This window comes from Phascolarctos cinereus, unplaced genomic scaffold, assembly GCF_003287225.1.
Source record: "Phascolarctos cinereus isolate Bilbo 61053 unplaced genomic scaffold, phaCin_HiC Scaffold_726;HRSCAF=1367, whole genome shotgun sequence".
In the NCBI taxonomy this organism is placed as follows: domain Eukaryota; kingdom Metazoa; phylum Chordata; class Mammalia; order Diprotodontia; family Phascolarctidae; genus Phascolarctos; species Phascolarctos cinereus.
In genome coordinates, this window is record NW_027556098.1 from 203,633,321 (window position 1) to 203,658,338 (window position 25,018).

Genomic DNA, 25,018 nt, shown 5'->3' on the forward strand with positions numbered 1-25,018 from the left:
CCAAAAATGTAATTCTTGAGAAGTGGTAGTTTCCTGCTCCTTAGAGGCCTTGAAGCCAAACCTTGTCAGGGATGTTATAGTGGAGATTCTTTTTGTGTATGGGATGGACTACATTGCCACTGAGGTCAACTTTGAAAATCTGTTATCAGAGATGGAAAAATGTTGATCAGTCATGAACTGAGAGTATTATATAAACAAACAGCCTATATGCTCCATTGTTCCCCAAGAATGAAGACCTTTGTAGTCAAACTGAAATATCACCATAGCTTGACATTGATGTAGTTTTATAATAACCAATCTTGTGTTAATAACGAATAAATTAAAGGAAAAACATTAAGTCCTTACTATGTACAAAACACTGAGCCAAGAACTAGGGATTCAAATAGAAAAGCAAGATACTCTTTGCCCTTAAGGAGTTCATATTCTAATTGGGAGAGACCAACACTGACTTTTCTTCACTTGCAAGTCAGATAGGAATGTCTTTAGGGTACACTGGTGAAGCATCTTCTTTAATGCCTTTTTCATTGATAAAACCATTTCTCTTTCACATGTTGAACCATTTGACAATTCCAGTTACTTTGGTGTTAAAAACTTTATTTTCCAGGTCTTTGTTAGTTATGTCTGTAACATCTACCTGACAGTGACATTTGTTTAGCAGTTGTTTATTGTATGCCTGGAGTTGGTAGTGGGGATTGTAGAGCCCTGTTTTTCAAGGCTTGTTCCCCTTGATGGTGATTATGAAGACTGGGCTGGAAGAACTACTTATTATCTAGGTGGCACTGTAATTTCCAGGGTTCTTGGACCATTTTTCGTAGAGTCTGAAAAATCGGATAGGTAGGACAGGAACCAGGAGAAAGCAGTGTCATAAAGATCTAAGAGTAGCCAGGAGATGAGGATAATCAACAATGTCAAAGGCTGCAAAGATGTCAAAAAGTATAAGGATTGAGGAAAATCTGTTAGATTTGGCAGTTGAGATCATTCCTGACTTGGGAGAGAGGAGTTTCAACTGAGTTTCAGAAGCTAGATTCAGAGGGTTCAGAATTGAGGAAATGAGGCTCTTTGTGTAGATTACCTTTTCTAGGAGACTAGAAGAGGAGGAAAGATAAAGGATGATAGCTAGTTTGTGTAGTAGGCTCAAATGAAGGTCTTTTTAAGTATAGGGGTTCCTATAGGTAGTAGGGAAAGAGCCAATAGATAGGGAGAGATTGAAGATTATAGAAGGAGTGTAGATGGGGCATTCTGCTTAAGTAGACAAAGTGGAATGTGGGGTCAAGGATACATCTACAGGAATGGTGTGTTTATTGTTTTCTTGGCTTTGCGTATTTCACTCTGCATCAGTTCATATAAATAATTCCATGCTTCTCTGTATTTATCACAATTGGCATTTCTTATAGTATAATGATAATATTCCATCATGTTTAATTACTAGTTTGTTTAGTCATTCCCCATATGATGGACATCTTTGTTTTCAATTTTTTTGCTCGCACCAAAAGTGTTGTTCTAAACCATAGGTTCCCAATGCCCCCTGGGGGGCACCAAACCAATTTTGGGGGCTAGGGGAAGGTGGTAGCCTCAGGTATTGCAAATTTAAAAAAAAGTCAAAGGGTTTAAAGTAGATTTCCAGGGGGATGCTGAGTAATTTTTTTTTTTAAAGGAAGCAGTAGGCCAAATAAGTTCGGGAACCGCTGCTCTAAATATTTTGATATTTGGTGTATATGAAGACTTTCTTTTAATTTAATGATAGAGGTTAATATATTTCAAATAAAATGTGCTTTACTTATGCAGTTTGCCTGTACAAATGAATATGAAGTCCAGTTAATTGAAGTGAATGAATTTTTAATTCATTTACAAGCAAAAAGACAGTTCTTGCCCCCCAGTAGTCTCATGGAAGAAGAAAACATATGAAAGGGAGCTGAAGAGGGGAGGTACTTGCACAGTAGGGTGGGCTCAAAGTCAAGAGAAAGAAAGATGGCTGGTCAGAGTCTTTGCTCAAAATGGAAGTTTCTGGAGTACCTCACCAGTGAGAGAAAAATGGCTGCAGGGGTGGAAGGAGAAGAAGGCTGAAGCATGAAACACAGCCTTCTGATAGTGAATTTTTTTCTCTTAAGACATTTAAAATTTTTTTTTAATATATCCCATTTTTTAAGAGGCCAGGTATATTTCATTGTTTATGGAAGCGGAGTTAAAGATACCTTGGTGTTTCCTTTCTGTGGTTGTACGTTTTCAAAAGTTATATTGAATTTACTTCTTTTCATTGTCTGTCAGAAGCTAAGCTAGATTTAAAAATCTCAAATAAGTTTTGCCATTCTTTTGAGTAATTGTGGTTTTTCTCTATCCAAAAATTTAAACTCTCTTAATAATCTTTGGGTCAGCTTATCTTGTTAAAAGTTTCAAGTGTAGTCTACTTCATCTCTTTGCATTTGACACTGTTGGTGGCCCTTTATCTTTTTTTTAAAAGTAGGTTTTGATTGATATATTTTGTTTTTATATTGTTTAGATTTTCCCCTACATTTGTCCCCTCTTCCTCAATACTTATCCGTTATAGTTTTTTTTTTTTTAAAGAAGGAGGAAAACCCCAGCAAAACTGATTAGCACATCAAGGAATAAATATTGTTTCTGCAGAGCTAAGGGGAGGAGAGAAATATTTCTTCTTACATCTCTTTATTTGTGGTCAAGCTTCTTGTTATTTTTTTAAATAATTTCACAACATTCAAACTTTTTTGTGGTGGCTCTTTTTATTTACATTGTTGGGGTCATTTTTAATACTGTTTTTCTGGATCTGCTTACTTCATTTTGTTTTAGTTCATGTAAGTCTTTCTCCATGTTTCTGTCTATTCATAATTTTCATAATTTCTTTTAGAACAGTGATATTCTATTACATTCATGTACCATACTTTGCTTAGTCATTTTTTTTTCTTTTCACACTTTTAAAATGCATTTATCGTCATTGTGACCAGTCAGTCTAAATATGAGAGGTCAGTGCTTAGAAGCATAGAATGTGTGTGGCCCTAAACCTTTGGACCCATTCTATGGAGAGGGACCAGTGACTTCTAAGAGCTATCCTCTCAAAGAAAGGAGCCAGCTTTGGTAGTTGTGTAGAAGTCTTGTGGAATTTTTTAGTTCCATACACTTGAATTGATGGACGTTAGCTTTGTTTCCTGTACTTTGCTACTACTGCTGTAAATATTTGATGTATATGATGTATATGGATGTCAGTAACCTCCTTTTGACATAGGCTTATCAGTAGTCAGATTTTAGTCATTTTCTTTCAGATTGCTTTCCAGAATGGTTGTGTATTAATTCATAGCTTCACCAATGACGTATTTGTGTTCCCAACTTTGCATGATCCCTCCAACATTAACTGTTCTCATTTTTTGTTTTCTTTACTAATTTGATGAATGTGAGGTGAAACTTTAAAATTGTTTGCCATTCACTTCTTTTCTTATTAGTTACATAATAATATTCTTCCATATGGTTGTTAATAGTTTGCATTTCTTTTGAGAACTGTTCGTATGCATTAACAACTTTTGGGAAATTCCGCATCCTTTTTTTTGCCTTGTTACCTTCCTTTCCCTTTTCCTTGTTAATCTTATCTATCCCTGTGTATATATATCTTATCACCTTTATATTATTAGTGTTCATGTCTATATCTTTTGCTCAACAGTATGCCAGTCCATTATTTCCTACCCCCAATGGCTATTTCCAAGTGGATATTTCTGTTTGACCTCTCAGACTTAATATAGACAGAATTGAGTTAATTCTTATCTCAAAAATGGCACCACTATCCTAGGCATCTAGGATTTTCGAATCTTGACATCATCCAATTATTTCCAATGCTGTTTCTAACTTTGCAGCAACTTTTATACCTGGACCTTCATTTCTACTTTCACACAGTTTACTCTCTCATCACCACAATTTGATCTTTATGTATCCTTATCTGTTTGAATATCACTACTTGAATAAATTCTTCTTTCTCCTGCATATTTGGGCACCAGGCAAGTCAAGCCCCTACCACTACCTCTACCACCACCTCTACCACCATCTCCCCTCAGACTCCAGTGGGAATCCCTAGGACCCTGAATCCAAGAGCATTGGGAATGACAGTGTCCCAAGGCTACTGGACAGAGCCCACACTCTGCAGCCCTCATTATAGGTCCTTGTGAAGAAGGGGTCTGTCTTCCTCATTGCCACCAGCAATAATTGCTAATGAACAGCTACCAATAGTCAGCTAAGTACAAAAGCTCTGGGAGTAACAGCATTCCCTAGACCAAGGCTTCTTAAACATTTCCCACTTGGGACCCCTTTTCATGAGGACATGGGAAGTGCAAAGTGCACGTGCTTTGTGTTCAGAACCTAAACTGCAGTGAAGTTGCCTGATTCTTCATGGGCAAGTGCTGCCAGAAACATCCCAGATTCATTTCACGTTTGATTTTTGATTAATTTTTGGTCATTGCTGCATTCAGGAATCTTTACTTTTGCCAAATTTTTCACGACTGCATATGGAGTCGCAACCCACAATTTAAAAAGTGTTACCTAGACCACCAGTCCTGTTTCCTGTCCAGCCCTTACATTTATCATTCAAGGAATCAATTCCTATGTAGAAGATGCTGGCATTTTCACCAGATGCCATTGACAGGGCTAGCTGAGTCAACAAGGCACTTTGAAAGCAAGTCAAACCACTGCTACCATGTCTTTCCTTAGACCGTGATGGAGACAGGCCAGGATCCTGGGCTGACAAGCCTTTGGAAAAGCAATGCTTCTAGTCTAGTGCCCACAGCCAGCATTCTGGGAAGCAGCCCCTGTGGAGATACAGCCTTCTAATTGCTCTTGCAACTACTACAGCCACATCTGTTGAAGATTCAGAAAAGAAAGTTACTGTCACCAAAGTCCTTGGCATTGTTAATTATTCAACATTTGAACCTGATATAATTTTTATTAGAGGTAATATTAAAGAAGAAACATTACCATCTTCTTTGTTGCTATACCCCAAGGATCATGGGGTCTTTCTTTCTATATGACTTGCTGCTAAAATATTCCATATGCACACCCCCCCACCCCCCACCCCACCAAATTAATGAGATTCTCCTTGGGAGCTGAGAGTATCTTTTCTGTTTGAATCTCCAGTTTTTAATGCAGTATTTTGCATATAGGAAGGGCTTAAATGCTTTGCGCCCCCCCCATTCATTCATCCACTTTTCATTTCATTCATTAGATGAACCACTTATTCTGACATTTCTCATTTTCTTTTCTTTCTTTTTTTTTTTTACTTCCATTCTCTATGCCTGGAAAAACTCATTTACCTTCATAACCTGATTCTTCTCCATCACCTTGTTCCTGTTGAAATCCTTCCCTTTCAAGGTTTGACTTCTTTCTCATTCCACCAGCTAACACCTTCCTCCCCACTAGCTTGAAGTGATCTTTTCCTCAAATTTTTTAAAAGTACTAGAAGGCATGGATTATATCTTATTTCTCTTGTGTCTCTAGCACCTAGCACAGTACCTCACACATAGTAATACTATTAATAAATGCAGATGGAATTGTTTTCTTTTGTGTTCCTTGGAGGAATAAATTGTGAATCTCTTACATTTTTGTATGTCCTGAATTCTCTATTGAACTATTCTAACAAACACTGGCTTGCAAAACCTTGTGCTTTTTTCTTTAAGTTTGTGATATTAGTATAGTTCTGGGGTTAATAGATAAAAAGTTGCTTTGTCACTGATTTGTCATGATAATAAAGCTTTTGAACTAATTTCCTTTGAAGGACAGTACCTGTATTTAACGCATTTTTATATTATCAAGGCCTGGTGCTATGCCCAGTTACTTAGCATTTGCTTAGTAATTGTTGATTGTAATAACTGATTATGACTTACTATTAATTTTTTGTTTAAAATTAAAAATTTTATAGAATAAGCAGATAATGTAAAGAAGACTAGACTCCTAGGAATTGGAAGATCGGAGTTCTGTCTCTGGCTTTGACATTAACTAGCTCTGTCACCTTGGACCTCTGTTACCTTATCTATAAAATGTGGAGTTAAACTAGGTAATTTTTTAGGTCCTTATCAGTTAAAAAAAGTTCTTTGGATAAATTTTTTTTTCACAAAGCTTTCTGTGCTGTGACTGTTCTATTGTGTCATTAACATAAACAGATTGGGCAACATTCTTGTATTTAAATTTGAAGATTAGAGAAGAGCAGAGATGTAATAGCCTGTCCTGATGGAATTGATCTATCAGAACATAGTACCTGACCTGTGCTGTCAGTGTATGTTCATTGTATTATAAATCAGTACTCAAGGCAAAAATTTTAACAATACCTTCTCTATCCCCTCAAAAAAGCTAAATCAAGATTCATGTTGAGTATGTGTTGTTGAATTGGAGTTAGTGATTTTTGAGGATGGGGTAGAGTAGGGAGATAGGAGGGCAACCAGATCAGATCTTTACTATATTAAATATTCTTGAATGTTGGACTAAGTGTTCAAGATTGAGGGAATATTTGTAAGTGGGACTCTTTTTGAAAACCACAGCATATACAGAGTGGAATCAAATCGATATAACAATCCAGTAAGCATTTGTTAATTTACTAGAGATAGCTAGGTAGTATGATGGATATAGCACTAGGCCTGAAGTCAAGAAGACCGGAGTTCAAATCCAGCCTCGGACTCTTACTTGTGACCCTGAACAAGTCACTTAACCTCTATTTCCTTCAGTTTCCTCATCAGTAAAATGAGAATATTAATAATACCTGCCTTCCAAGGTTATTAGTATAAGAAGATAAAATATTTGTAAATCATTTTGTAAAAAGTTCTATATAAATTTCCTTCTTCCTCCTCCTCTTCCTGTTCTATCTTTCTTCTTCTTCTTCCCCCCACCCCCACCCCCTCATTCCCAGGTACTGTACTACTTTCTGAGGGACTCAAAAACAAAATTAAAAGCTGCTTCTCTCAAGAGCTTCATTCAGCTTGAGTCGTCTACTTCATTGTGTGAAGTTATAATCTCATACTTGAGCAAACTATAATAATACTTTCTTCAACATAATTTAATGGAATAAGATTCCAATTTAATATCTGTCAACTATCTGGCTTTGGACAAGTTATTTAATCGCTTAGAGTTTCAGCTTCTTCGTCCATGAAATAAGGGAATTGGACTAAATAATCTCTGAATTCCTTTCTATGTCTAAAATACTATTCTTTTTTTTTTGTATTTGTGGAATTAATGAGGAATTCCACATTCGTTATTTTTATTTTTTTAATTTAAAAAGTTGTATTGATGTTTTGTTTTTATATTGCTAACATTTATAGATTACTCCCTCTCCATGAGAGGTCTCTTGTGAAAAAGTAAAGCAATTAAATAAAACTAATACAGTGACTTCATTTGAAAGTACATGTGACATTGCACATATCTCTTGCATCACCTCTCTATTTTTATTTTTTTAATCAATAAAAATTAATTTCTCCCCCCACCTATTAAAATAAAGAGAAAAGAAAAAAAAGATTCCTTGCGATAAAGATGCATAGTTAAGCAAAACAAATTACATCACTCTTTGTCTACAAAAATATATATCTCATTCTGCACCCTAAATCTATTATCTCCCTTGGCAGTAGGTACATGGAATGTTTCATCACTGGTTCCATTGTATTGATTGTAGTTCTTATAAAGCTTTCAAAGCTGTTGGTCTTTACGGTGCTGTTGTCACAGTGCTGTAGTCACTGTACAAATTGTTCTTCTGGCTCTGCTCATTTCATTCTTCATCAGTTTATAAAAGTCCTCAAAATGTTCTTTTTTATAGTATCGATGTTATGGTATAAATTGGCCTTCTGGTTCTGCTTACTTCTTTCCTTATCAGTTCATATAAGTCTTTCTATGTCTCTTTGAAATCATCTGTTTTCTCATTTCTTATAGGACAGTGGTATTCCATTACATTTGTACACTACAACTTTTCTCTGACAAAGGTCTCATTTCTAAGAAAGAAATGGATTCAGATTAATAAGAAAAAGAGCCACTCCCCAATTGATAAATGATCTAAGAATATCAGGGGGAAAAAGCCAGGCTATATAAAAAAAAAGCCATGTGAAAAAAGTGAATGTTGGACTAAGCCATATGAAAAAACAATGCTTTAAATTAGTAACCAAAGAAACTCAATTTAAAGCAATTCTCAGGTACTACCTTATTCCCATCAGACTGGCAGAGATAAGAAAAAAATAAAACGATAGATGTTGGAAAGCTTGTGGGAAGACAGATACATTGATTCACCGTTGATTAGCTTGTGAATGAGCACAAACCATTCTGGAAAACAATTTGGAATTATACTCAGAAACTTAGTAAAACAGTGTATCCCATTGCAAGACCTATACCTAGAAGAGGTCAAAGAAATAGGAAAAGGTCATATATACACAAAAATATTTATGGCAGCTGTTTTTGACAGAATACTAGAAACTAAAGAGATGCCCATCAATTGAGGAATGGCTGAAAAAGCATAGGAATAGGCTTTGGTGTGTGATGTGTGATGTAGTGCTATTGTGCTATAATTTTCTCTTTTACAAAAAGTTTTGATGTTTGATGTCAAAGTCATTTTCAGTTATACCTCTGTTCCCACCCTTACCTAGAGTCTTCCATTCTAACAAAAAATTAAGCAGAACCCATTGGTATACTGACCATGTCTGTTAGCTTTTCCAAAATTTTGCACTTATAGCCAGCATGTCTCCAAGTAAAAGAGGGACACACACTTCCCTACTTTTCCTTTGGGGTCAAAATTAGCCATGATTACAGTATATGGCTTCAGTTTATAGTTTTGCATTTTTTTTACATTACCTTTGCATTATTGTAGTCAATATGTTTCTTTTTAGTTTGAATTTACTTTTATTAGTTCATAAAAGTTTTCCAGAATTTCTGACTTCCTCAAATTTGTCATTTCTTAATAATCTTTCATTAAATTCATTTACTGACATAATTTATGCATTGCCTAATTCATAACAAACTAATTTTGTTTTCAGGTTTTTACTACCACAAAAAATGCTACTATGACTATTTTGTTAGAAAGATTCCATATGTCTTTGCCTCCATTGCTAGCATATGCCCAGCAATGTGTCACAGGGTACATTATTTTCTACATAACCAAGATATATTGCATATTTCATAATTTTTTTGGTAAATCTTATTTTTTTTTCAATTACATGTAAAGATAGTTTTCAGCATTCATTTTTTATAGATTTTGAGTTCTAAATTTTTTTCCCTTTGTCTCTCCCCTAGCTCCTCCCCAAGATGGCAAGCAATTTGATAGAGGTTATACATGTGCAATCATGTTAAGCATATTTCCACATTAGTCATGTTGTGAAAGAAGAGACAGAACAAAAGGGAAAAACCACACCAAAAAAAAGTGAAAGTAGTACATTTTGATCTGCATTCAGACTCCATAGTTCTTTCTCTGGATATGGATAACATTTTCTATCATGAGTCTTTTGGAGTTGTTTTGGATCATTGTATTGTTGAGAAGAATCTATTATAGTTGATCATTGCACAGTATCGTTGTTGCTGTGTACAATGTTCTCTGCTCAATTCACTCAGCATCAGTTCATGTAAGTCTTTCCAGGTTTTTCTGAAATTTTCCTGCTATCATTTCTTATAGCACAATAGAATTCCATTACTTTCATATACCACAACTTGTTTAGCTGTTTCCCCAATTGATGGGCATTCCCTTAATTTCCAATTGCCAATGCAAAAAGAGCTTCTACAAATATTTTTGTACATGTGGGTTCTTTCGCCGTTTTTATGATCTCTTTGGGATACAGACTTAGTGGCATTGCTGGGTCAAAGGGTATGCACAATTTGATTACCCTTTGGTCTTAGTTCCAGTATATTTTATCTTTAAAAGAATATCGATATAAATTTTTGATAAGTCAAGGCTATCGTGATTTTAGTGTATTGTATGACAATGTATTAATTTCTTTTAGTTATTTTATGTAGGGCTGCTTACCTTTCACTTAATGTCTCCCTGTTATTCTTTGTTGAAGGGTTTAAAAAATTTACTTTTTGTAGATTTTCATCTTTCTCATTGTCATCAAGGGAACTGGATTTACTATCAGAGGATCTGGGTTCAAATTATGGTTCTGCTGTTCATTACCTTTGTGACCTTTGGGAGTCATTTAACTTCTTGGTCCTCAATTTCTTCCTTGGTCTTCGGCTGTGAAGTGAGGGTTTTGGACTAGGTGGTCTCTAAGGTGCTAAATCCTAGGATCCCATAAACTTTCTGAAGACACAAATGAGAAGTTTACAGATTCTGTCCAGAGGTGGGGAGCCTGCAGCGAGATCCTTGAGTGCAGCCTTTTGACTGCGTCCAAGTTTTACAGAACAAATCCTTTTATTAAGGGAATGTGTTCTGTGAAGTTTGGATTCAAAAGGCCACATGTGACCTTGAGGCTGTAGGCTCCCCACCCCTGTTAGTACAAATTCTAATATTCTATTTCCAAAGTTACTGATTCTAATCTGCTGTGGGTTGGAATGTCAGATATCTAGGCTTTTATTAGAATTATGAATTAAATGTAAATGAGTCCCGAGAAATGACTTCAAAAGATGTTCTGAGTTTTTACTTTTCTTTTTGGCAATATTTAGTGTTATGAAGCTTATTTTTGTGTTTTGGATCATGGAGGTCACTGTAAATTTTGTCTCTGAATAGCTGTTAATGTACTTTGAACAATTTTCTTTGTAAGAGCTTATGTTAAAATCAACTAAGTGGGGTAAAATTATTTGGATGTTAAGCTGTTTATTAAAAGTTAATTTCATTATTTTTGTTGTATTCACATATACCTCTTCCATATGTTCACCACTGTCTTAACACCAGTGTTTGCTTCTTTCTCATTTCTTTCTATTTTTCTTTTGTTTAATGTATTATTGTGTTTGTGGAACTGGTCAAAGAACCGTTACTGTATTTTATGTTTGTATCTACATTTTATTTTGCATGCGTAACGTGGCTTTGCCTGGATGTTCTTTTTGGTAAGTTCAAATTTACAAAGCCTATTGTTTTGTGTAGTGTTACTTGTAAACTTCACCTTTTCTTCCTACTCAGATAATACCATTTTCATCATATTGATTTGTGCTCAGACGTTTTTAGTTTGTTTTTTTAACTTCCTCATTTTATAGTCTTATTTTCCTAACTTTCTCCAGTTCTGTCTAGCTCTGCTAATAGTTCAGTTCAGGTACTAATCCATTTTGTTTTGTAGCCTTATACTATCAGTTGCAGATCGCTTTTAGCAATTATTATCTTAAGTATTTTGGTTTGTTTAAAAAGCCTGAATTATCTAAAACTGCAGTTTTGAAAGCTTCTGCTTGCATATAGCAGTTATGTTGGTTTCACCTGTATAGCCCAAGGAAGATTTCTGCTATTAATTTTTAAAACATCTCTGAACTATACAAATAATAACATATATACTTGTGATTATTTTACAGCAACAGCTTGCTCAGCTGCAGAAAGAAAAATCCGAGATTTTAAAGAATTTGGCATTATATTACTTCACATTTGTAGATGTTATGGAATTTAAGGTATGGAATTTAATATGAAGTCTAATTGCTTGAAATTAGCATTTAAATTTAAAATTGTACATGATGCTTTATCCATCCTATGTAATGAAATTTTAAATGAACTGTTTCTGGAAGTCTTTCCAAATAGAAACATTAATATGTCTGTATGATAGATTAAAGTTATTTTTAAATATCAGTGATTAACACAAATGATTTATTTTCAGGATCATGTTTGTGAATTGCTGAATACTATTGATGTTTGCCAAGTCTTCTTTGATATTGTAAGTATCTTAATTTTTTAATAAGATCTTATCAGATCCAGTAGTCTTTTAACTTTTAAAATCCTTATAGTTAAGCTGTTACTTGAAATAACTAAGGGGAAGGTAAGGATTTAATGCTTTTTTTTTTCCTGCTTGTTTAAGGATAATCCAGACATCTAATCAGTATAATGTACTTGGCATAGAGTGGTTTTGTTTTTCTTTAAAATTATGCACTTTGGGCATTAAATATTTCATTTTGACTAGAGAATTGATGTTTCCTTGAACTATAATTCATCTCTGCCTTACACTTATAGTAGTAAATTGACTGTTTTAATTTCACGTTCCCAATTCTAAAAATTCTTAATGTTTCCTCTAAATAATCGACTGTTAATTGATAAGTCACTACAATACAAAATGCAAGATGAGGTTGACAAATTATGTGTACTGGAGAAAGTCAAAGTAAAAAGTATGGTTTTCTGGTATGTCAAAATGTTAGAAATTACCATCCTCCCCACCCCCCATTTGAGATTTGATGGTAATATTTCCTATTCTTTTATAATTGTCCTTTTCAAGCCTTCCATCTTGAAAGTTTCTAGTTGATTGAAATATTTTATACCACTAGTTTTTGCAAAATTTAGTCATATTTTCAGTGAAAGTTATTAATTAGCATTGCAAGGGGGGAATTTTTCTTACTTAAAAGCTATTTGAAATAAATGTTTGAATTTTATTTACTTTTCACATATGAGGTTTTGCATTTGCAAAAATTAAAAAAAGCATCATAATTTTTTCCCAGACTGTAAACTTTGATTTAACAAAGAATTACCTTGATTTGATTATAACTTACACAACATTAATGATACTGCTGTCACGAATTGAAGAAAGAAAAGCAATCATTGGATTATACAATTATGCTCATGAAATGACCCATGGAGCAAGGTATAACTTATTTCAAAAAAAATTTGAAAATTTGAGTTTGTTGACTTTAAACTCAGTGAAAAATTGGTTTTTCGATTTTGTTTTTAAGTGATCGGGAATATCCACGACTTGGCCAGATGATTGTAGATTATGAAAACCCTTTAAAGAAAATGATGGAAGAATTTGTACCCCATAGCAAGGTATGTGTATTGGTTTTTGTAGATAATTTTAATTTTGGTATTAATTTAATATTTTGGTAGATTTCTAGACTGTTTTTATTATGTATATCCTAGTAACAAAACATTATGTTGTGAGATAGAGTTATTGATGCTCCCAGAGCACCACCATGTCAGACAGTACCCCTTGGATCTCTCCTGCCATCCCCTTTCTCCATACCTATTTATGTGCTGCTGAATGGAGTTGGAGGAAGTCAGACAATCATGCTGACTGTATCCACTATTGTTTGATTTGCATCTGATCTCAGCTGGGCTCCCATTGCAGCAGAGAAATCCATTTATTTCCACCTGTCCTTTTGCCTGAAGTGTACTCCCTCCTCACCTCCTCTTAGAATCCCTGGTTTCCTTCAGTACTCATCTCCAGTGCTGTTTTCTATGTGAAGCCTTTCTTGATCATCACCCCAGCTACTAGTGGCTTCCTCCCAAAAAATTATTTAGTATTTTGTGTGTGCTCATATGTGTACGTGTTGTTTCCTCAAATTGAGTAATAATTAGCTTCTTGAGGGCATGGACTAGTTTCATTTCTGCCTTTAAATCTCCAGGGCTTATCCTGTATTTAATCAATGCTTGTTCATGAATTCATTGCTTGATGAGATATCCTAAAGATGATATGTCAGCCGGTGTAAGAGTTACATTTATGTTTTGGAGACAGTTGATGTATGTGTGTGTTTGTCTATTTAAATATCATCTAAGTGAGAGCCAAAAAACAAACTTCTTACAGCATAAATTGCCATTTGGGGAAGTAATTTAATGTATAATATCTTGGAGATTGACTATAAATCTTTAAGATCTCTTTTTTAATTTTTTATGTTTTTGGTTAGGCAGTGGGGTTAAGTGACTTGCCCAGGGTCACACAGCTAGTAAGTGTTATGTGCCTGAGGCTGGATTTGAACTCAGGTCCTCCTGAATCCAGGACTGGTGCTCTATCCACTGTGCCACCTGGCTGCCCCAAGATCTCTTTATTTTTAAAATTCAATAATACATAGTTCTGTCACCTTTTATAACATACTAAAAATATGTGCATTGTATAGTGTTTTTTCCCCCTTTTTTTGGCAGTTGGGGTCAAGTGACTTGCCCAGGGTCACACAGCTAGTAAGAGTGTGAAGCCAGATTTGAACTTGGGTTCTCTTGACTCCAGGGCTGCTACTCGATCCACTGCACCACCTAGCTGTCCCCCATTGTATGGGTTTTGCTAGGTATTGTTCAAAGAATCATGAAATCTGAGTTGGTGGTGACTTTCATTTTATAGGTAAGGAATTGGAGGTATTCTAGTTTGCTAGCTTTTTTAGTGTTGAAAATTAATATTTACTAGCATCATTTTTCCAGTTAAATTTTTTTTTGTAAATAATATTTTACTTTTTCCAATTACATGTAAGAATAGTTTTTGACATTGATTTTTTATAAGATTTTGAGTTCCAAATTTTTCTTCCCCCTCCCCCCACCACCAAGATATAGATTATGCATGTGCAGTTGACAAGGTTTGGGAGTGCTAGGACTCCAAGAATGCCCAGGCAGAGTTGCTTGGAATGAATTCACACTTTCGAGCCTTCTCTTAGTGAAGTGGCAAAAAGTTTATTGTAATGCTTTAGCAAAAGTAGGCAAGGATCTTTATGGAACCTGTGAGAGACTGAGGATGGTGCTGGGACTAAGAAGCATGGGAAGGGAATGACAGGGATGCTAATCTAGGGATCCACATGTCTTTGGGAGTTATGAATAGGAAAGTGTAGGGAATATGTCAGACATTGAGGGAATTGTCAGAGGCATGGATTTTGGGAATCTGGCAGGAGGAAGAGTCCTTGGGCCAGCCAGGGACAAAAAACCTTGGGCCAGGTACGCTCTCTGTTCTGATAAGAGAACGTATTCTGCAACATGAGAAAATTTTCTCACAGGACGAGCATACTGAGAGATTGGCAAGCTTCCAGAGACATGATCTTCGGACTTTTTGGGGTCTAGTCCCACCACCCCATCACAATCATGTTAAACATTTCCACTTTAGTCATGTTGTGAAAGAAGAAATGGGACAAAAGGGAAAAACCATACTCACACACACAAAAGTGAAAATAGTATGCTTTGATCTGCATTCAGACTTTATAGTTCCTTCCCTGGATGTAGATAGCATTTTCCATCATGAATTTTTGAAATTGTTTTGGATCATTGTATTGCTGAGAAGAACTAAGTGTCGTAGCTGATCATAGTACAGTATTGCTGTTATTGTGTAAAATGTTCTCCTGCTTCTGCTCACTTCACTTAGCATCAGTTCATGTAGGTCTTTCTAGTTTTTCTGAAATTTTCCTGCTCGTCATTTCTTATGGAACAGTAGTATTCCGTTACAATTATATACCACAACTCATTCAGCCATTCCTCAATTGATGGGTGTTCCCTCAATTTTCAATTCTTTGCCACTACACAAAGAGTGTGGTCCTTTTCCCTTTTTTATGATCTCTTTGGGATATAGACCTAGTAGTGGTATTTCTGGATCAAAGGATATGCACAGTTTAATTGCCCAGAGGCATAGTTCCAAATTGACTAGCATTATTTTGAATCCACTTTGTTTTCTTGACACTACTAATTGATATAGATTATTCTTCATCCTCAGTTTTTCTCTAGTAGCTGTCTCATAACTGAAGCAGAATCTCTTATACAACATCTCTCCCAAGTTCAGCTTATGTTGGTTGATGAGTTTTCTGTTCATCCACATTGCTTCTTTCTTCTTCATTAGGATTGTTTATCTTTTGTCTTTAGAATCTAATTTTTAAGAACTTCCCCCTCCTTTTGGGCTACTACCTTTGTAGAATTTTAATCTCTAAATAAAGCCTTATTGTACCTAACTTCTTTGAACTTTTGGGAATCGATTTGTTCCATAAATCTGGGGATAGAAGTCATACTATTTCTGGCTTTCCTCTTCTCTGTCATAAATCCTAAAGTGGAGTAATCACTTCCTGCAAATAATCTCAATATTTCTATTTCAGCAACCAGTTCTTCCTTTTTAGTCCAAAATGTCAGGAAATTATCATTAAAGGAAGCCCAGAAAATATGAGCTGGGATGTGTGTGTGTGAGACAGACAGAAATTCCTTATCACCACCCTACCATTGTAGGTCTTTGTCAGGCTTGAACATCTATTCCTCTCTTGTCGGTTTCTTCCTTTTGTCCAGGTGGTTCTCTGGTATACCCATACTCCAGTGACAGTGCTGTGTTTCTCTCCATTGATCTTTACCCAAATGGTCTTCACCATGGGTACCTCTTCTGGTTACTAAATTTTTTTTTACATGAATATACTTTCTCAGTATACAGGGTTAACTCTGCAGCCTTCCTCCTCACCCATCTGTATTGTTCCAGACGAAAATATTTTTACCAGTGTACTTCTGGCCAAAGCCTGGCATTACAGTATTTAAGAATATCCATTTTATCTTGCTTTTGTTTCCCATATCTTATACGTCTGTGTATAAACATCTGAGGCCATCCATGGGTTTGATCGCTGTGAATTATAGTGTTTTTAGTGTTTTTCTTCGGCATACATTGTAGCTACATGTCTTGGATATCAACCTTGGTAGATATACATAAGTCATTTGTGTGGTTTCCTAGTCTAAAGTCTTTTTGATTAGATTTGTAGTACTCTCTAACATATAACCATGTTTTTTTCCTTTTAAGGTAAAAATTGTTTGGAAGTATCAAATTACAATTTTTTAAAAAAATAGTCCCTTTCAGGTGCTCTAATTTTGCTTCAGATGGCATGTAGTCTTCATTTGGACAGCTACGTGGTGCAGTGGTTAGAATGCTAGGCTAGGAGTTAGTAGGAAGGCTCATCTTCCTGACTTTAAATGTGACCTCAGACACTTACTGGCTGTCATTTAACCCAATTTACCTCAGTTCCTCATCTGTAAAATGAGCTAGAGAAGAAAATGGCAAACCACTCCACTGTTGTTACCTAAATGGGGTCATGAAAAGTCAGATGTGACTGAAACGATGGTACAACAACAGTTTTCATTAAAAATATCCTTGCCAAGAGCCTCTCATTTCTACATTTTAAACTATGGTCCAGAAATCAAATGCTGTTTTCAGATACCATTGTCTTAACAAGTTGTTCACTTCCTTTATTTCCCTTTCTCTTCTAAAGCCCTTACTTTCAGTTGGCCTCAATAATAAAAATATTATCTGTAGCCATCGGGTCTTAAGTTTCTTGTTCAGGATTTCATAATTCTTGTCATTGTTTCTTAGATTCCTTCCATCCATATCAGTTGTCTGGTGAATTACCAGATATAGATAGTAGTCATCAGGTTTCACAGATTTTGAGGGTTTCTGTGCCTGGTCCTGGGCCTTGGGAAGATGACATATCTCTGTTGTTAATGACATACCAATAATTAGCTGTCTCAATTCCCTTAAGCCCCAAAGAGTCACCAAATACTATTACTTATCTTTTCCCCTAGCCCTACCAAAAGCCTGTATAAATGTTTAAATTTAATGTATTATTGGAAATTTAATATAATACAGATAACCAAATATGCTTTTGAATTAGTTAATATCTAATTCCTAAAATATAGTAGGTGCAATGTTTTGTATATGGAAGTATCAAGATTGTTCAGAATTATGTTTAATCTCACTTTTTGGCTGACTATTCCAGCCTCTTTGGCTCAGCTATTTAGTTACTATGTCTTATTTATATGGTGGCTGTACGTGCTATCTTGGGCTGAGGACACCTCCCACTCAGAGTGCTTATGAATGCATGGTAAAGATTTAATTTGCATTTGAAAAGAAATCACAAATCTTACTTTTTTGACATTCCACAGTATCTAGTTATTTTAGGGTAATAACTGATTTTCCTTTTTAAAATTCACATAATTTTAAAAACAAGTTTAATTTTAAAATTTCACTTTTGGTAGAAGGAAAGGAGAAAAGGAAAGGATGTTTATGAAAGCAAGCTAACAAAGCAGTAGGTTATTCCAAAAAAGTTGAGAATTGCAATGTTTGATTATTTCAGACACAATTCATTTTATGTTAGATGTTCAAATGATTAAGAAAATAATGTATCCTTGATGTTTCCTAAAAGTAATTTACCAGGAAACTATGCCATTGAATACAATATAGTTGTAGTTTATAGTTAAAACAGTACAGTTGAAAACTTGGAAAAGGAAAACTGTGAAAGTCTTTTTTAATGGGATAAAGCATAGAAAGCCTTAAATTGCATAGGTGGGTTATCTTTGGATCCTCATTCTTGGGGTGGAAGATTCCAACACATAATTTATTTGTAGTTCTGTTTTTCAGCTGTTTTGGAAAGGAGCTGATCTTTCAGGTCCTTTCCCTGGGAGCATGAGGCCAGAGAGATAAGCATATTAGATTTTGAAAGTACGAAATTGCGTGAGTGTATGCTGTGTGTGGAGGATAAATATCATTATTGTAGAATTTTACTTTGTTTTTAGTTCAAAGGAATATGCTAGTTTTATGATAAAATGTAAAAAATAAGCGTAAATTTAGTTTCCTTTCAAGTTAAAAATTATTTTGAGATATATAACTGTACATTAACCTTTTTTATATAGTCTCTTTCAGATGCTCTGATTTCACTTCAGATGGTATATCCTCGAAGGAATCTCTCAGCTGATCAGTGGAGAAATGCACAGTTACTGAGCCTTATTAGTGCACCCAGTACAATGCTTAATCCTGCACAATCTGACACAGTATGATTCTCTTTCTTCCCTTAAATAATATTAATACAATGATTAATCTATTAAATCATTAGGTAATATATATAGTTATAAATTTTAATGTGTAGAAAGTTGATGTGTTCTATAAATTTATTTCTATTCTCATTACAATTTGAGTATCATTAAAATTTAGCTCACCAAATCATATTGCTACAATTCTTCTTTCTAGGATTCATTCAAGAATTATACTTTTATTTAGCAAACTTCATAAATACTATTTAGAATAAAATGGGAAATTTCCATTACTCATTGTTAGATGATTATTTTTTATCTTGAGATGCTACAAACTCCAAAATTGCTTTGTGAATTTTGAAAATGTCTACTTTTTAAAAAAAACTTGATTAGAAAGTACATAAGATTAGTATTTTAGAGGAGAGTGGGTAAAATTGGCCTTTGGGAATATTATGTGCATGTCTTAGTAGCCTTTTTTACCTAGAAGTTTTAGATATGGATACTTAAATTGTGAAACAAAATCTCTCTTTTTGGGTAGTGTTAGATCAAAATAAGTAGATTTAGAATATTTTAAGTAAACCAGTGGCAAGAGAGTAGAGAGAAATAACATTTTATTTGAGTTGACTTTCTTGCCATAAATTGCGCATTTCCTATTTTAAAGATGCCATGTGAATACCTCTCTTTGGATGCCATGGAAAAATGGATAATCTGTAAGTAATCTCTAAAATTTTATATTATCTTGAGATTTTTTAGTTTACTTAGTCATGCAAGATTTTAGCCTAAAATGTACTCACTTGAAAGTTTTTGTTTTCTCTAAGTTTGGCTATCAACTCCTTAGGGAGGATAAAAGCACTTCATTGTGTTCTTTTGAGTAAAAATTTATCCTTTCATGCTAATATACATATCATATGAAATACATATGAAGAGGCATGCTGGTACAACAGACACAGAGCCAGTGGCCTCAGAGCTAAAGATAGTAGGGTTCAAGTCCTGCCTCAGACACATATTGGCTGTGTCATTCTAGGCTAACAACTTATTCTTTCAGTCAGTCATACAGGAGATGCAAAGAAAGGCAAAAAACAGTCCTTGCTCCAAGTCAAGGGACTTACAGCCTAATGGAGGAGACAATATGCAAACAACTACGTACAAGATAAATTGAGGGAAGGTACTAGATTAAGGGAGGCCTGAGACAGACTGCTTGTAGAAGATAAGACTTTAGCTGAGACTCCATTTGTATGGAAATGATAATTGAAACCATGGGATCTAATGAGATCACCAGTGAGGCCAGGAGGTAGAGATGAAGAGAGAGTTCTAGGCATGAGAGACAGACAGTCAGTGAAAATGGCTAGATTTGGGAAATAGAGTCTCATATGTAAAGAAACAGCAAGGAGTCCAGTGTTAACTGGGTCATAGCTTATGTGAAGGGGAGTAAAGTGTAAGACTGGAAAGATAGAAGGGAGCCAGATTATGGAGGGCTTTAAAAGCCAAATAGAATTTTATATTTGATCCTGAGGGTAATAGGGAGCAACTAGAATTGATTGAGTGGAGAGAGTGAGGGAGTGAAGGGACCATCGTCAAACCTGTGCTTTAGGACAGTCAGTTTGACATCCCAGTAGAGAATGGATTGAAGTGGGAAGGGATTTGAGGCAGAGAGACTGACCAGCAAGCTGTTAAGGTACTTTAGGTGTGAAGTAATGGAGATCTTGTAGCAAGGTGGTTTCAATGTCAGAGGAGAGAAGGAGCTATTTGCCAGAGATGTTACTAAAGTAAAAATGACAGAAATTATTAATTCATTGGATATTTGAGAAAGAGAGAGTGTGTATTTGAAGACTTCTAGGTTGCAAGCCTGCATGACTAGGAGAGTGGTGCCCTTGACAAATTTAGAAAGAGGGGAATGTTGGAAAGGAAAGATGAGTTCAGTTTTGAACATCTTGCGCTTAAGATATCTATTGGAATACAGTTTGAGATGTCTAACAGGCAATACAAGATTGGAAATCTAGGCAGAAGTTAGGTTGGATAGGTAGATCTGAGAGCCCTTTGTATGGAGATGATAATTGAAACCTTGGAATCTAATGAGATCACCAAGTGAAATAGCAGAGTGAAAAGAGAAGACAGCCTCAGAGTCCTGTGGGATCCACCCATAGTTAGTGGGTGTGATCTGGATGAAGGTAACAGGAGCCTGAGAAGGAACAGTTAGATAGGTAGGAGAACAAGGGAAAGCAATGTCACAAAAACCTAGAGAGAAGAGAGAATCAAGGAGAAGAGGGTAATTGACAGTGTCAGATATAAAGGCCAAGGATGAGGAGTGAAGATGAGTTATTACGTTTGGTAATTAGGAGGACGTTAGTAATTTTGGAAAGAGTAGTTTTGGTTGAATGATGAGGTTGGAAACCAGCACCATATAGCTGGTTGTAAGATACTATATGTAAATACAAAATGTCACAATGTCTCTGCACCACCTGTATAGACCTGACTTTACATTCTATCCAGGACTGAAATGCTTACTCCTTTCCATGTAAGCATGGGGAAAATGGACTCTGGCTTTTTAATATTACGAAGCGAATAGAAAGAATTTTGATGGTATCCCAATTTGACAATATTACTATTACAGAGTAATACAACATATAATTTAAAGCTATGGAGTTTATGAGTTGCTGTTTGTCTATTTTTCCTAAGACCTATATTTTAAATAAAAGATCCCATTGCCTTAGACTTTTATACTTGTATTTGCTTTCTCTTTATTTAAAGTTGGCTTTATTTTGTGCCATGGAATCCTGAATACTGATACTACAGCACTGAATCTTTGGAAGCTAGCTCTTCAGAGTAGTTCTTGCCTTTCTCTCTTTCGGGATGAAGTTTTTCACATTCATAAGGCTGCTGAAGACTTGTTTGTAAACATAAGAGGGTATGGTCTGATTTTTCTCATCTCTTTTGTAAGGTCATTGTTATTTTAATGTTTAAGTTGCATATATTCTAACACAGATAATGTAGGAAAACTCAGTAATTATGTAGCATAGGTAGGTAAGTGTAGGGTGGAAGAAAACCAGTTTCTGTCCTACTTTCTTAAATTTAATTTGTATGAAACCAAATGAGGGCCTCTAATCAGTGAGTGAGTGAGTGAGTGAGTGTGTGTGTGTGTGTGTGTGTGTGTGTCCCTTTTCTGGACTTTTAGGGTAGCAGCCTATATTTTGATTGTTGGAATAGTTAGTCTTTACTCTGCTATTTACTGTGTTTGGAGTTTGCAATCTTTAGAAGTGCTTTCAAGATTAAAGTAAGCAGTTTGAGAAAAGTAATAAAGGGGTCACTGAAGACAATATGTTCTATATTAGGCATTACTCGAAGTAATACTCCAGCCTATGATTTTATGATCTAAATGTCAGCTGTTTAAAGCAGTTGATTTCATGTCTTCTCTAACTTAATAAATACATTTTTCATTTTTCGTATTTAGGTTTTCTTTCCCTAGGAAACTGTATGAAATATCTTGAAACCAAATAGAGATATATATATGGAGTTGAGGAGAAATTAAATTTGAAGCCAGGACTTTCTTAGTTAGGACTTTCTGTGTTTAAAAAAAAAGACTCTTAGTTATATAATTAGTGTTAAAAATTTATATAAAGTCTTTTTTTACAATTATAAATTCCCAAGTATTTTATTCTTTTATGTATTGATAGAATCAGATATAAAGATAATGATATTCTCATAAAACCTATAGACCCCATTTGAGAATAATGTTTTTAAATGCATAAAGTAAAATTCAAAAGAAGATAATGAAATACGGTTATCAAAATATTTTTTAAAAATGAGTTTGCAGATCCCAGATGAAGAACCTTTGTTCTAAATTGCCATCATCAGTGCCTATGGTACCTGCACAGGCAGTCACATTTAACATTTTGGTGAAAGCCTGAAATTGTAGTTTATCAATGCAAATGATTAATGGCTTATAATGATTAATGCCGTAAGCCTCTATGACAAAGAATACTGTATCTAATAACATAAAACCAATAGTCTTTAACCTCATTTTTTAAATAGGAATATCACACTTTCCTTTTTATTTAAGAATCTGCGTTGTTAAAGTTGAGCCCCTGATTTAAAAATATTGTAATTGAATTACTTTAAAATAATAGTTTGTAAGGTGATTATTGAGGAAATATTTTTCTGGTGGAAGCTTAGATAAATTACAAGTTTTGGAATATATCATTTAGAAATTGGACTTATTTTTCTAAGTCTTTTTGGCCAGTTTGGCAAGAGGTTGTCTGTTTTTGCTTTAGTGTATAGTTTCTGTAAATCCTAAACTTTCCTAACTTCTACTTCTGAAGTAACTATACATTCTGTTAGCATTCGTGTTTTCTTTGAATTTTATATCAGATGTGTTTTTAAAGATTAGTATAGTTAATTTGTTAATGCTAATGCCAGCAACTTAGTTTAATAGCATATATAATGTAATCAGCTGATAAGGTTAATCTTATAAGGATGATTTCTAAAGCATTTTGTCCTATTCATTTTAAATTTTGAACTCTGGTATTTTAAAAGCTCATATTATAATAATCTGCTATCTATTAATATTTATAATTTTATCAACATATTCAGATTCTAAGAGTCTCTGATTGCTGCATTAAATCAAAGGGATAACTGCAATATTTGCTACTGTGGGCAAGAAAAATAAGTTTTTCAGGATACACATTCATCATAGAATTTCATTTTTTAGTTGAAATTTATTTATGGTAAAATTTAATTTTATGAGAATTTGATAGTGGGCAGCATAGATAGATTGAAAGAGCTTAATTACAGTCCTATGATTTGACAGCTGTAAGAAAATAGTGTTTCTGCAGTGAAGTTTATAAGGAATAAGATTTGGCTGTTACTGAAATGATGGTATGTGAGATTTTTAGAATACGCATCTACATGTTAAAAATGGATAGGTGATTTAGCTTCATATATGCAAAAATAATTCCTCAGTATATAAACCACTAGTTTTTAAGATACAAATGCTAGTTTGCTTTGGTTACTAGTGAACAGGTAACACACCAAGATAGATACGTTTTATATGTCAGTAAGCTAAGTGCTTACCCTGTGCTAGGTATCATTCTAAGTGCTAGGGAAACAACGAGAAAGCAAAAACAATTCCTGTAGTAGAGCTTACAATCTAATGGGCAAGACAACATACAGAAATTGGAACATTCAAGATAAACCCAGAGGAAAGTAACCATCTAAATTTAGCTATTTAGATTACAGCTAAGCCTGATTCCACATTATAGAGCTTGATCTAGTCACATTATTTGACTGTTGGGTTTTACTGTATGCTAGAATCCTCTTTAGTACGCAACAGATATTTTAGTAACAGAACTGTTTAACTCATTCTTTAGTTAATTGTTTTAAAATTCCTATTATTGGGCATTTTAAAAACTTGGTTTTAGGAGCTACTGTGAAAGGGATTGGAAAGGTCTCACAGTTGAATTCGTGACTAATGAAAGTGAAGGTGAAGTAGTAAATAAATGGTGTTGGTTGGGAATGGAGATATATACCACTTAGTATATTTTTGATTTTGTTTTCATTTAATTATAGTGCAAAACATTTCCACTGGGCCATGAGCCTGAATGTTTCTTAGTATTAGGTTTTACCAAGTTCAGGTTGTTATTGATATAATTGCTAACACTAATGTTTCTGATACCCTTTTTAACATGTAGCTACAACAAACGTATTAATGACATAAGAGAATGCAAAGAAGCAGCTGTGTCACATGCGTAAGTGTTTTTATAACTTTTATTGTTGTGTAGTGTTTTTATTATCAAAGATTATTCAGTGTCTTCTTGAAACAAAAATGCTTTTTGTTGAAATAATAAGTTGCAGTATACCCAGTAGCTGCTTTTTGTTGAAATGTAACTTGTAATATGTGTGTGTGTGTGTGTGTGTGTGTGTGTGTGTGTGTGTGTATGTATGTACACTGAAAATATGCACAATATATAATGCTAGTTGAAGGAAGGATAATTATTCATGACTCATAATCTTGACAGCTAAGTATTTTAAAATAAAAGAACTTAGAAATTTTAATTAAAAGTTAACACTTCAGCCTCAGCAGTGTCTGACATCGCTTCCATAAAGACTGATTTTTCAGTAGCACCCAGGGAGTTACCAGTACATCCCATTTTCTGCTAAGTTGTAGCCCATTTCTGCATCCCTTGTTTACGAATTGGTACATACACACATCTCTCCTTCCTCTTCCCCACCCAAAGCCTAAAATGCAAACACATCCTACTTTTATTGGTTACTGACTTGTGCCATAGAACTTCATCTTTTTTATTAATTGGTAGGAAATATGCATGATATTATTTTCTATGGGATGCAGATTTTACAGTTGAAATTTTAGTCCATAGATATGACCAGTCTTACCATGACCAATTTTGTTTCTCTTAACTCCAGTTTTCTCTTTCTCATGAGGGCAAATTTAAACTG

At 34.6% G+C, this 25,018-nt stretch overlaps 1 protein-coding gene across 2 annotated transcripts in view; it reads left to right on the forward strand.

The window, feature by feature from the left end:
- NCKAP1 (NCK associated protein 1) overlaps positions 1–25,018 on the forward strand; it is a 129,884-nt gene that overhangs the window by 33,189 nt on the left and 71,677 nt on the right. For both annotated transcript variants that reach the window (XM_021006377.2, XM_021006378.2), the window contains 8 exons: positions 11,437–11,529; positions 11,733–11,789; positions 12,562–12,704; positions 12,793–12,883; positions 18,452–18,589; positions 19,230–19,278; positions 21,317–21,473; positions 24,253–24,309. In XM_021006377.2, the coding sequence (XP_020862036.1) occupies positions 11,437–11,529; positions 11,733–11,789; positions 12,562–12,704; positions 12,793–12,883; positions 18,452–18,589; positions 19,230–19,278; positions 21,317–21,473; positions 24,253–24,309 (785 nt within the window). The remainder of the gene's footprint in view (positions 1–11,436; positions 11,530–11,732; positions 11,790–12,561; positions 12,705–12,792; positions 12,884–18,451; positions 18,590–19,229; positions 19,279–21,316; positions 21,474–24,252; positions 24,310–25,018) is intronic.